The sequence below is a fragment of the Microcaecilia unicolor genome, chromosome 2 (assembly GCF_901765095.1).
Source record: "Microcaecilia unicolor chromosome 2, aMicUni1.1, whole genome shotgun sequence".
Classification (NCBI taxonomy): Eukaryota; Metazoa; Chordata; class Amphibia; order Gymnophiona; family Siphonopidae; genus Microcaecilia; species Microcaecilia unicolor.
In genome coordinates, this window is record NC_044032.1 from 339,649,816 (window position 1) to 339,662,900 (window position 13,085).

Here is a 13,085-nt window from a genome sequence, read left to right on the forward strand (position 1 = left end):
ACATCTGAGGACATGGATTACTGAGACCGAGTCAGCATGGCTTTTGTGTGGGGAAATCTTGCCTGACCAATTTACTTCAATTCTTTGAAGGAGTGAACAAACATGTGGACAAAGGGGAGTCGGTTGATATTGTGTATCTGGATTTTCAAAAGGCGTTTGACAAGGTACCTCATGAAAGGCTACAGAGGAAATTGGAGGGTCATGGGATAGGAGGAAATGTCCTATTGTGGATTAAAAACTGGTTGAAGGATAGGAAACAGAGAGTGGGGTTAAATGGGCAGTATTCACAATGGAGAAGGGTAGTTAGTGGGGTTCCTCAGGGGTCTGTGCTAGGACCGCTGCTTTTTAATATATTTATAAATGATTTAGAGATGGGAGTAACTAGCGAGGTCATTAAATTTGCTGATGACACAAAGTTATTCAAAGTCGTTAAATCGCAACAGGATTGTGAAAAATTACAAGAGGAACTTACGAGACTGGGAGACTGGGCGGCTAAATGGCAGATGATGTTTAATGTGAGCAAGTGCAAGGTGATGCATGTGGGAAAAAAGAACCCGAATTATAGCTACGTCATGCAAGGTTCCACGTTAGGAGTTACGGACCAAGAAAGGGATCTGGGTGTCGTCGTCGATAACACACTGAAACCTTCTGCTCAGTGTGCTGCTGCAGCTAAGAAAGCGAATAGAATGTTGGGTATTATTAGGAAAGGTATGGAAAACAGGTATGAGGATGTTATAATGCCGTTGTATCGCTCCATGGTGCGACCGCACCTTGAGTATTGTGTTCAATTCTTGTCGCCGCATCTCAAGAAAGATATAGTAGAATTGGAAAAGGTGCAGCGAAGGGCGACTAAAATGATAGCGGGGATGGGACGACTTCCCTATGAAGAAAGACTAAGGAGACTAGGGCTATACAGCTTGGAGAAGAGACGGCTGAGGGGAGACATGATAGAGGTATATAAAATAATGAGTGGAATGGAACAGGTGGATGTGAAGCGTCTGTTCACGCTTTCCAAAAATACTAGGACTAGGGGGCATGCGATTAAACTACAGTGTAGTAAATTTAAAACAAATCGGAGAAAATTTTTCTTCACCCAACGTGTAATTAAACTCTGGAATTCGTTGCCGGAGAAAGTGGTGAAGGCGGTTAGCTTAGCAGAGTTTAAAAAGGGGTTGGACGGTTTCCTAAAGGACAAGTCCATAAACCGCTACTAAACGGACTTGGAAAAATCCAAAATTCCAGGAATAACATGTATAGAATGTTTGTACGTTTGGGAAGCTTGCCAGGTGCCCTTGGCCTGGATTGGCCGCTGTCGTGGACAGGATGCTGGGCTCGATGGACCGTTGGTCTTTTCCCAGTATGGCATTACTTATGTACTTATGTACTTATGTGGAGCAGGGACTGTCTCTTCATGTTCAAGTGTACAGCGCTGCGTACGTCTAGTAGCGCTATAGAAATGCTAAGTAGTAGTAACAAATGCGGGGGGGGGGGCACCAGAGACTCTTGGCACGGCCCTGATGAATTATGACTCGTTACCTCCTTAATCCCCCGGTGGTTGCTGCCTTCTCCCTTCCCCAATTATGAAGTTAGCAAGAGATAACGGGCTCTGTGGCAGCTTCAGGAACTACAGACATTCACGTTACTAAAATTTTGTAATTAATTTCCCATATACCATCTGCTATTGAAGCAATATACATTCATGTACGGTAGGCATTTTTCTCGCCCTGGAGGGCTCACAATTTGAACCAAGGTTTCCAAGTACCCTGATTCTCAGCCCACTGCTCCAACCATTAAGCTACTCCTCCATTCCACATTAACATCTATGTGGACATTCCTATGCTACCACAGTGCTGGCCATGTTCCTTGTTTTGCGCCCTTCATAGTTTGGACATTTCATTTTATAAAATGGATGTTCATACAGGATATAACCCTCACATGAACGTCCATTTCTCATGTATTTTAGAACAGGCTATACATCCATCCCAGAACACTGAGGGAGCACAGAGAGGATCTGGCAGGTTCTCTTAAAGATGTTTAATAAATCCTTGGAGATGGGAGAGGTTCCATGGGATTGGAGAAGACTGGATGTGGTCCCTTTTCACAAAAGTAGTGATAGAGAAGAAGCGGAAAACTACAGGCCAGTAAGCCTCACTTCAGTTATTAGAAAAGTAATGGAAGCACTGCTGAAGGAAAAGATAACTAATTTCCTGGAATCCAATGAATTACAAGATCCGAGGCAACATGGTTTTAGCAAAGGTAAATTTTGCCAAACAAATTTGATTGAATTCTATGACTAGATGACCAGAGAGTTGGATCAAGGACTTGTGCTAGATGTAATCTACTTAGATTTCTGGAAAGTCTTTGACAAGGGTTCCTTACAGAATGAGCTTGAATAAATTTGACAGGGTGAATTTAGGACCCAAAGTGGTGAACTGGATTAGAAATTGGTTGACAGACAGACACCAGAGGGTGGTGGTCAATGGAATTCATTCAGAGGAAGGAAAAGTGAGTAGTGCAGTGCCTCAAGGATCGGTGCTGGGGCCGATTCTGTTCAATACATTTGTGAGTGACATTGCCTAAGGACTAAAAGGTAAGGTTTGCCCTTTTGTGGATGATACCAAGATTTGTAACAGAGGAAATGGAAAACATGAAAAAGGATCTGCAAAAATTAGAAGAATGATGTAATATTTGGCAGTTATAATTTAATGCAAAGAACTGCAGAGTGATGCATTTGGGAAGAAGAAATTCAAGGGAGCCGTATATCCTAGGAGGTGAGAGGCTGATAAGCACAGACAGGGAGAGGGACTTTGGGGTGATAGTGTTCAAGGTTCTGAAGGTGATAAAAACAGTGTGATAAGGCGGTGGCCATAGCCAGAATGATGCTATGCTGCACTGAGAGAGGCATAACCAGCAGAAAAAAGGAGGTGTAGTTAAGCCGGGTATACATTTTTTTAAATAAGTAAAACAAATGTCATTGGTGAGGCTCCACCTGAAGTATTATGTTCAGTTTTGGAGGCTGTATCTTTCTAAGGGCATAAAAAGACTTGAAGCAGTCCACAGGAAGGCAATAAAAATAGTATGGGGCTTGCACAAAAAGACTTATAAGAAGAGACTGGAAGACCTGAATATGCATAGCCTAGAAGGGACAGGAGAGATATGATGCAGATGTTTAAATATTTAAAAAGTAATTATATAGATACATATCTTTTCCAGAGAAGGGGAATTGGCAAAACTAGAGAACGTGAATTGAGGTAGCGAGGTAGTAGACTTAGGAGTAATATCAGGAAATTTTTTTCACAGAGAATGTTTGATGCCTGGAATGCCCTCCCGAGGGACATGGTAGAGACAAAAATGGTGATGGAATTCAAAAAGGCATGGGATGAACACAAAGGATCTGTAATTAGAAAATGGATGGTATTTAAAAAAATTCCTAAACTTAAATGGCTGCATGTGTGTGGACGTGTCAAGTGGCGCTTAGATGGCTTCTCCAGCTGTGAAGAACTAAGGCCAGTGTTAGTCAGACTCGTACAGTCTGGATCCCATATATAGCAATCTAGTTTAGGATGGGCTGGAAAGGGCTTTGACAGCAACTTCAGTAGATAGAATGTGAGGACACTGCCGGGCAGACTTTTACAGTCTGTGTCCCACAAATGGCAAGACAGATTTGGAGAGGCTGGATTGGTCTTCGACAGCAACTCTAGTAGCTGGAATGTAAGGACAGAGCCGGGTAAACTTCAATGCTCTATTTCCCAGGAATGCCAAAGAAAGACCATGATCAAGCATATTATATCACATTCATTGTTGATTTAATCATGAATTGTGGGACTGTTGGGCAGACTGGATGGACTATTCAGGTCTTTATCTACTGTCATTTATGTTACTATGCTATATTTAGCTCAGACAGCTGTTATCACTATGCAGCTCTAACATAGTAACATAGTAGATGATGGCAGAAAAAGACCGGCATGGTCCATCCAGTCTGCCCAACAAGATAAATTCATATGTGCTACTTTTTGTGTATACCTTACCTTGATTTGTACCTGTCCTTTTCAGGGCACAGACTGTGTAAGTCTGCCCAGCACTATCCCCGCCTCCCACCACCAGCTCTGGCACTGACCGTATAAGTCTGCCCAGCACTGTCCCCGCCTCCCGCCACCGGCTGTGCCACCCAATCTCGGCTAAGCTCCTTAGGATCCATTCCTTCTGAACAGGATTCCTTTATGTTTATCCCACGTGTGCTTGAATTCTGTTACCGTTTTCATTTCTACCACCTCCTGCGGGAGGGCATTCCAAGCATCCACTACTCTCTCCGTGAAAAAATACTTCCTGACATTTTTCTTGAGTCTGCCCCCTTCAATCTCATTTCATGTCCTCTCATTCTACCTCCTTCGCATCTCCGGAAAAGGTTCGTTTGCGGATTAATACTTTTCAAATATTTGAACGTCTGTATCATATCACCCCTGTTTCTCCTTTCTTCCAGAGTATACATGTTCAGGTCATCAAGTCTCTCCTCATACGTCTTGTAACGTAAATCCCTTACCATTCTCGTAGCTTTTCTTTGCACTGCTTCAATTCTTTTTACATCCTTCGCAAGGTACGGCCTCCAAAACTGAACAAAATACTCCAGGTGGGGCCTCACCAACGACTTATACAGGGGCATCAACACCCACTTTCTTCCGCTTGTCACACCTCTCTCTATACAGCCTAACAACCTTCTAGCTATGGCCACCACCTTGTCACACTGTTTCGTCGCCTTCAGATCCTCAGATACTATCACCCCAAGATCCCTCTCCCCGTCCGTTCCTATCAGACTCTCCCCGCCTAACACATACATCTCCCGAGGAATTCTATTCCCTAAGTGCATCACTTTGCATTTCTTAGCGTTGAATTTTAATTGCCAAACCTTAGACCATTCTTCTAACTTCCTCAGATCCTTTTTCATGTTTTCCACTCCCTCCCGGGTGTCCACTCTATTACAGATCTTAGTATCATCCGCAAATAGGCAAACTTTACCTTCTAACCCTTCGGCAATGTCACTCACAAATATATTGAACAGAATCGGTCCCAGCACCGATCCTTGAGGCACACCACTACTCACCTTTCCCTCCTCCGAGCGAATTCCATTCACCACCACCACCCTCTGGCTTCTGTCCGTCAACCAGTTCCTAATCCAGTTCACCACTTCGGGTCTTATCTTCAGCCCATCCAGTTTATTTAAGAGCCTCCTGTGGGGAACCGTGTCAAAAGCTTTGCTGAAATCTAAGTAGATTATGTCCATAGCTCGTCCCTGATTCAATTCTCTTGTCACCCAATCAAAGAATTCAATGAGATTCGTTTTGCACGACTTCCCTTTGGTAAAACCATGTTGTCTCGGATCTTGCAACTTATTGGCTTCCAGGAAATTCACTATCCTTTCCTTCAGCTTCGCTTCCATTACTTTTCCAATAACCAAAGTGAGGCTTACCGGCCTGTAGTTTCCAACTTCTTCCCTATCACCACTTTTGTGAAGAGGGACCACTTCTGCCGTTCTCCAATCCCTCGGAACCTTTCCCGTCTGCAAGGATATATTAAACAAATCTTTAAGAGGACTCGCCAGAACCTCTCTGAGCTCCCTCAATATCCTGGGGTGGATCCCATCCGGTCCCATGGCTTTGTCCACCTTTAGCTTTTCAAGTTGTTCATCCACACTCTCTTCCGTGAACGGTGCTCTATCCACTTCAATCTCATTTGTACTTTTTGCACTCCATCGCGGTCCTTCTCCAGGATTTTCTTCTGTGAAAACAGAACAAAAGTATCTATTTAGCAAATTTGCTTTTTCTTCATCGTTATCCACATAGCGGTTCGCAGTATCTTTTAGTCTCACAATTCCCTTTTTAGTCATTCTTCTTTCACTAATATACCTGAAGAAATTTTTGTCACCCCTTCTTACATTTCTAGCCATTTGTTCTTCCGCTTGCGCTTTCGCCAGACGTATCTCTCTCTTGGCTTCTTTCATTTTCATCCGGTATTCCTCCTCGTGTTCCTTTTCTTGAGTTTTTTTGTATTTCTGGAACGCCAACTCTTTAGCCTTTATTTTCTCAGCCACTTGCTTAGAGAACCATATCGGTTTCCTTTTTCTCTTGCTTTTATTTACTTTCCTTACATAAAGGTTCGTGGCCCTATTTATAGCTTCCTTCAGCCTGGACCACTGTCCTTCCACTTCTCGTATTTCCTCCCAGCCCATCATCTCCTTCCTCAGGTATTCCCCCATTTTACTAAAGTCAACACGCTTGAAATCCAGGACTTTGAGTTTTGAGTGGCCGCTCTCTACTTTAGCTGTAATATCAAACCAAACCGTTTGATGGTCACTGCCACCAAGGTGGGCACCCACTCAAATATTTGACACGCTATCCCCATTTGTGAGCACCAGATCCAGCGTCGCTCCCTCCCTCATGGGTTCCGTCACCATTTGTCTGAGCAAACTGCTTTGGAAAGCATCCACGATCTCTCTACTTCTTTCCGATTCTGCAGACGGAACCTTCCAATCTACATCCATCAGACTGAAATCTCCCAGCAACAGCACCTCTCTCTTGTTTCCCAACTTTTGAATATCTGCGATCAGGTCTTTATCTAATTCCTCCAATTGTTTCGGAGGTCTGTAGACAACACCCACGTGTACAGAGGTTCTATCCTCTCTTTTTAAGGTGATCCATATCGCTTCTTCCTTTCCCCAGGTCCCTGTCATTTCAGTCGCCGTGATATCATTTCTCACATATAGGAAGCCCTCACAGTTAAGCTGTGAGGGTGTTAACATTGGCTGAAGCCAAGGCAGCCAGAATAAGTAAGGGAAGGGGGGGGGCGGTTGCAGGAGGGAGTAAGTTTAGAAGTAGTTAGTGGTTAGGTTAGCAACAGGAAAGGGAGGAAGGGGATTGGGTAGGAAAACAGGGATAGGATTGGCTGAAAGGGAAGTGTTAGGATAGGGTGAAGATTTGGAGCTCAGAAGTAGTTTTTAGTTAGGTAGGAGAGGGTTAGGGTGAATAGGAGGGAGTTTAAAGAGAATTTTGAAGGGAAAAGTGGCAAAAAACGAAAGAATTTCTTGGTTACCTGAGGTGGGGGAGGCTGGTGCTTTGTAGCTGCGTCGAAGAAAACATCGCGACGGCACTTCCGGTTTCGCGGAGGTGAGGGGGTTGGGAAACGGAGCGCTTTTATTTTATTTTAATGGGTTGGCGGTTTGGTGCCTGAGGGACGGAAAAGTGGGATTTGAGAGGTGTTTGTGACAGGGAGGGGGCGGGTGAGTGAAACGAGGGTTTTTGAGTGCACTTCCGGTTTCGCGGAGGTGGGGGGGAAGAAAACGGAGGTGAATTGGGATTGTATGTGGCGTTATTGAAGGGTAATGCGGCGGTTTTAATTGCGTGTTTGGGGTTGTGTGAAGGAAGAGTGACGTGTCCTCACCCACCGTGGGGGGTGGGTGAGGACACGTGTGTGAGCGGGGTGTCAGTGGGGAATGGCGATATGAGGGGCTGGATGGTTTGAGGATGTCAGTGAGGTGTTTTACAGAGTAAGAAAGTGGGAAATCGGAAGGTAATAGGGGAGGAAGTTTGTGAGAGAAATTTTGGATGGATTAAAGCGTTTTTGGACAGACTTTTGGGAAGTTGGTGAAGTTTTAAGGTTGGGGTTATCAAAGGAGGTGGCTGAATTGTGGGTTATCAGGGGGGTTGGGTTTTTTCTTTTGGGTGGAAAGTTGTGGAGATATTAGATTAATCAAAAGGGTGTTTGTTTGGGGGAATTGGGGCTGGGGTGTTTTGGGGTGAGTGAACTGGGGTAATTAAAAAAAAAAAAAAACTGTGGAGAATGGGGTCCAAAAAGATTGGTAAGGGTGGTGGTAAAGCGAAGGAAAAGAAGAAACATGGTATGAATTTGTCTGAAAGGGTGAGTGTTGGTGAGGACAGGGAGAATGTTGGGAGAGTGGTAGATGGTGATGAAGAGGTGGATGGTGGACAAAGGGTTGATATGGGATGTCAGGTGGGTTTGAATATGGAACAGGAGAGGGCTTATCGGGTGGAAGTTGATACTTCAATTGGTGACCTGGTTGGTGGTATTCAGATGCGAGATGATGTTCCAGTGCGGAATGCTGATGTGGAAGATCCTTTGGAGGGGCCTTCCTCGAGGAGAGCAATGGGTGAGTTAGAGGGATTGTGTGCTCGAAGGGGTAGAAAGGGGTGGGAGGGAGGAGAAGTGGGTGCAGGTGCTAGAGATTGGAGTAGCAGGTCCAAAAGGGTGACGGGGAAGTGTTTGAGGAAGAAGTTGAGGAATAAAAAATTTTTACGTAATTTGTGCCATGTCGTTAGGCGGCTGGATAGTGAAAAACGGCAGAGCAGGGGTGGGACTGGAGACCCGATGCAGGTGTGGGAATCTTCAGATTCGTGGGATTCATCAGGGTCTTCTTCATCTTCTTCTGAAGAAGAGGATGGAGGGAATGGTTTACAAGTTTCGGGAGACACTCAGTTGCCTGGTGTGTTGGTGGGTTCTAGGATGGGGCATACGTTATGTAGTATTGCACCTTTAGATTGTTATATAACATTAAAGTGGAGGCAGAGAATTTTAAAGGGCAAATATATAGATTTATTTGCTTTATTGGCGCGGGATAAGGAGGGTAATACAGGAAAGGATGGAGGAAAAGAAGAGGGAAAGAAAAAAAGAGGGAGAGTTCCAAAGACGATTATGAATTGGTTGTTAAGTTTTCATGTATTTGTAAGTGTTCTTGGGGCGCAGAAACCGGCATTGTATCCGGGTTTATTGAGATATGGTGATTTAATATTGAGAGTTTATAAATTGTATGGAGGTTGGGCCTGGGTTAATTATGATGAGCAGTTTAGACGAAGTTTGGCAAAGGACAAATCTGAAAATTGGGGTGTGAGAGATGTTGATTTGTGGATTGCTAATTTTACACCTGCGGTTAACCCCCCCTTTCGTTCGGGAGCCTCTGCCGGAATTCCTGGGTACGGTAGTGGCTCAGTGGGAAATACCGGGGGAATGGGCATGGTCCGAGCAGGGAGTTTCGGAATGGCAGGAGGAGGAAGTGCTGGGACAAGCAGATTGGGGGGAAAAGGGAGCGGCCCAGGTAATGCTTGTTTCCAATTTAATGCAGGACGATGTAATAGGCCGGCCTGCAGATTCCGGCACTGTTGTAGTGTCTGTCAAGGACTCCACCCGGTGTTTAAATGTCCCAGAGGGTTGGGGGGGCAGGGTAGGGCAGGGCGAGGTGGAAATATGGGAGGCACAGGTTTGGGCTGGCAAGGCTCCTTCTCCTATTAATTTATCGGCTTTAAAACATTGGCTGGATCGGTATCCGTGTGGTGGGGATGCGTATTTGTTGTGGGTCGGTTTTTTTAGAAGGTTTTCCGATCCCATTTGATGGACCGGTGTTGGATCATAAGTGTAAGAATTCAGTATCTGTGATTCAGCATGCAGAAGTGGTTCGGAAGAAGTTGAGGAAGGAGTTGAATCTTGGGCGGATAGCGGGGCCGTTTGTTGACCCGCCGATGGAAAATCTAGTCGTGTCTCCATTGGGTGTGATACCGAAAAAAGAGCCGGGGACATACAGGTTGATTCATAATTTGTCATATCCGGAAGGTTCTGCTGTAAATAGTTTTATTGATCCAGAATTGTGTACAGTCTAATATGCCAGTTTTGAGCAGGCGGTGGATTTGTTGAGGAATTTAAGAAAAGGTGCTTTGATGGGAAAAGCGGATATTGAAGCAGCTTTCCGTTTATTGCCGGTACACCCTACAGCTTTTAGGTTGCTGGGATTTAAATTTGAAGGAAAATTTTATTTTGATAAATGTATGCCAATGGGGTGTTCAATTTCTTGTAATTATTTTGAAGCATTTGCTACATTTTTGCATTGGGTAGTGGAGCAAGTTAGTGGTTGGGATTCTATTGTTCATTATTTGGATGATTTTTTGTTTGGGAGTCCAAAAAATTCATTGCAGTGTGCGGCATTGATGTCAGCATTTAGATCAGTAGCAAAGGAGTTCGGGGTGCCTTTGGCTACGGAAAAAAGTGAGGGCCCAGTTACCAAGTTGGTGTTTTTGGGGATAGAGTTGGATTCAGTGAGAATGGAATCTCGGCTGCCTAGAGGAAAGATTGTGGCTTTGCGTCAGGAGATCGATAGGGTATGCATTAAGAAAAAGTTGAAGGAGATTCAGTCGTTGTTGGGGCATTTTAATTTTGCAACAAGGGTGATTCCTATGGGACGAGTTTTCTCGAGACGTTTGGCTTTGTTAACAGTGGGTTTGAGGAAGACGCATTTTAGAGTGCGTTTAACACAGGCAGTACGAGCGGATTTGCAAATTTGGAGAGAATTTTTGTCAGTATTTAATGGAATTTGTGTGTGGCAAGAGGTATTGGTCTCCAATGTGGATTTGCAATTATTCACAGATGCGTCGGGTGAAATTGGATTTGGGATTTATTTTGGAGGGGCATGGTGTGCAGAAGAGTGGCCTCAATGGTGGAGAGAGATGGGTTTGTGTAAGAATATAGCTTTGTTGGAATTATTTCCAATTTGGGTGGCTTTGTGTTTATGGGAACAGAGGTTGTGTAACAGGAGGATTGCCTTGTATTCTGACAACATGTCGGTAGTATGGGCAATCAATAAGCAGTATTCGCGTTGTCCGCTGTTAGTTGAGCTGTTGAGATTGATTGTTTTAAAATGTTTGCAATTAAATTTATGGCTAACAGCAAGACATGTGTCTGGTGTTTGTAATGAGATTGCTGATGCTTTATCTCGTTTACAGTTACATCGTTTCAGAGCTTTGGCTCCGTCAGCAGATTGGGAGCCTACATGGATGTCAGAAGATTTGTGGCACAATTTTCAGCAGGTTGTGAGGCGCTGTTGATGAGTGCATTGGCTCCAAATACTTAAAAGGCTTATGGAGTTGGATGGAGGAGATTCTTAGCATTCTGGGCAGACAGAGGTTGGGATTTGGTTTTCCCAATTTGTGAGGAGAGGATGGTCCGGCTTATTGCTTTTGCAGTGGATAGTAAATGGTCGTTTGGGATGGTATCTCAGACGATGGCTGCAATAGCATTTGTTTCAAAGTTGTTGGGTTGGGCGGATCCAGCTGGGAAATATTTGATCCGGAAGTTATTGTGTGGTTTTTCCAGAGTACACAAGAAATTACAGATAAAGAGGGTGAGGAAGCCGCTATTTTATGCACAAGTTGTGCAGTTGTGCAAAGTTTTAACAAAAGTTTGTTTCTCAAAATATGAAACACTGTTATTTCAGGTGGCTTTTGTGGTAGCCTTTTTTGCAGCTTGCAGGGTTGGGGAGTTGGTAGTTTCCTCAACGCGAGCTATGGAAGAGGAGGGTTTGAGAAGAAATGATGTGATTGTTAATAAGGGGGTGTTGCGCATATATTTGCGGAAGTCCAAAACGGACCAAGAGGGAAAAGGCATTTGGATTAGTTTGCGAGCGGCTAAAAGTTTGGAATTTTGTCCAGTGCAATGTGCATTAGATTACAATGGTGTAAGGCCGGTGGGTGGGGAGGTTTGGTTGGTCCATAGCAATGGTATGCCTTTAACGAGGTATCAATTTGCAGCAGCGATGAAGAAAGGTTTGAGTTATATGGGCTTAGAGCCAAAGGAATATGGGACACACTCATTTCGAATTGGTGCTGCTTCCAATGTAGCCCAGGAAGGGGTTTCGGTGGCTTTAATTCAGCGGGTGGGGAGATGGCGGTCTAATAGATATAAAGGATATATTTGTGAGGAGAAATGAAAATGTTTATGCTAATTGTTCTAGTTTCTTTTGCAGATGTATTGCCTCCGGACATATGTGTATGGATCTGCGGACATTCATATGTGTTTTGGGCACACAAGCATGCTTTGGAATCAAAGTGGGGATCCAACCTGGGATTGGTGGAATTCGGTATTCGAATCCGCTGGTTGGCCATACGAGGAATGACTTGGAAGCAGTTGTTGCCAGTATTACTGCAAGCTCGGCGATTTTCTTCTCCAGTTTTAATTTGTATTCGTTTGGGGGGAAATGATTTATGTGTGGTAAAGGGAGTTGAGTTAATGCGTGTAATGAAAGCAGAATTATTGGAGGTGATGAGTTATTTTCCAGAAGCATTGATTGTATGGTCACAGATTATTCCCAGAAGAGTGTGGAGGGGGGCAGTTAATCCAAAAGGTATTGAGCGTTTGAGGCGCAGGGTGAATTGGGAAGTGTCAAAATGGGGGGTTTAGTGTTAGCACATGACCTGATCTCTTCGGATTGTGCAGGTTTGTATAGGCAGGATGGAGTTCATCTGTCCGATATTGGAACTGATATCTTTTTGAGTGCACTCCAAGATTTGTTGGAGGATTGCTTAAAGAAGGATTTGGCGGCAGCTTTGGTTATGGGGGAGCGGTGACAAGATGGAGTCTGTCACCGCTTGTGGCCTGGATGAGGGGTTTAAGAGGCACCAGAAGCGGTTAAATGAATATTATGAAATATATGAAATGGAAATGAACTCGTGGGCGGAACCGCCATGAGTAAGAGGTGGCTTGACGGTATCGTAAGTCACATGGGGGGAGGGGGGTAAGGTGGGAAGAAAGTGAGCCAGTTCGTTACCGAATGGCTTAACATTATTATTAATCACACTGTGAAGTGGGGAGAAAGTGAGCCAGTTCGTTACCGAAGGGCTTAACATTATTAACCGCATTTGTGAAGTTAACCTGGTGGAAAGAATGATATGTTACTAAGTTGATGTTAAGTAAATGAATTTTATTAATATTTAAAAATAAAGCTGCAGCCAAATTTTATTCCAAAAAGAAAATGTTGTTTGAGTTATTTAAGTTTTAAGTATGTGTTAAGAGCTGCCTGAAGTGCGAATGTCAATGTTAGAGCTACTCCTCCACCTTTACGATTCTCTCTATCCTTCCTAAATAGATTATAGCCTGGTATGTTTGCATCCCATATGCATATCCCATATGTAGCTCTAGTTCTACATATGTGAACTTTAACTTCTTTTAAAATTTGTCATAATTGTTCACATCACCTATATTCACATCACATATATTCCATTTTCTCATATTCTATTTTTAAATGACTTTTTAACATT

General features: G+C 43.9%; 1 protein-coding gene across 5 annotated transcripts in view; it reads left to right on the forward strand.

The window, feature by feature from the left end:
• LOC115463677 (alpha-1,4-N-acetylglucosaminyltransferase-like) overlaps nt 1-12,403 on the forward strand; it is a 188,714-nt gene extending 176,311 nt beyond the window's left edge. For all 5 annotated transcript variants that reach the window (XM_030194386.1, XM_030194385.1, XM_030194389.1 and 2 more), the window contains one exon: nt 11,795-12,403. In XM_030194386.1, coding sequence (XP_030050246.1) covers nt 11,795-12,029 — 235 coding nt within the window. In that variant the 3' untranslated portion in view covers nt 12,030-12,403. The remainder of the gene's footprint in view (nt 1-11,794) is intronic.
• The last annotated feature ends 682 nt before the right edge of the window (nt 12,404-13,085 follow it).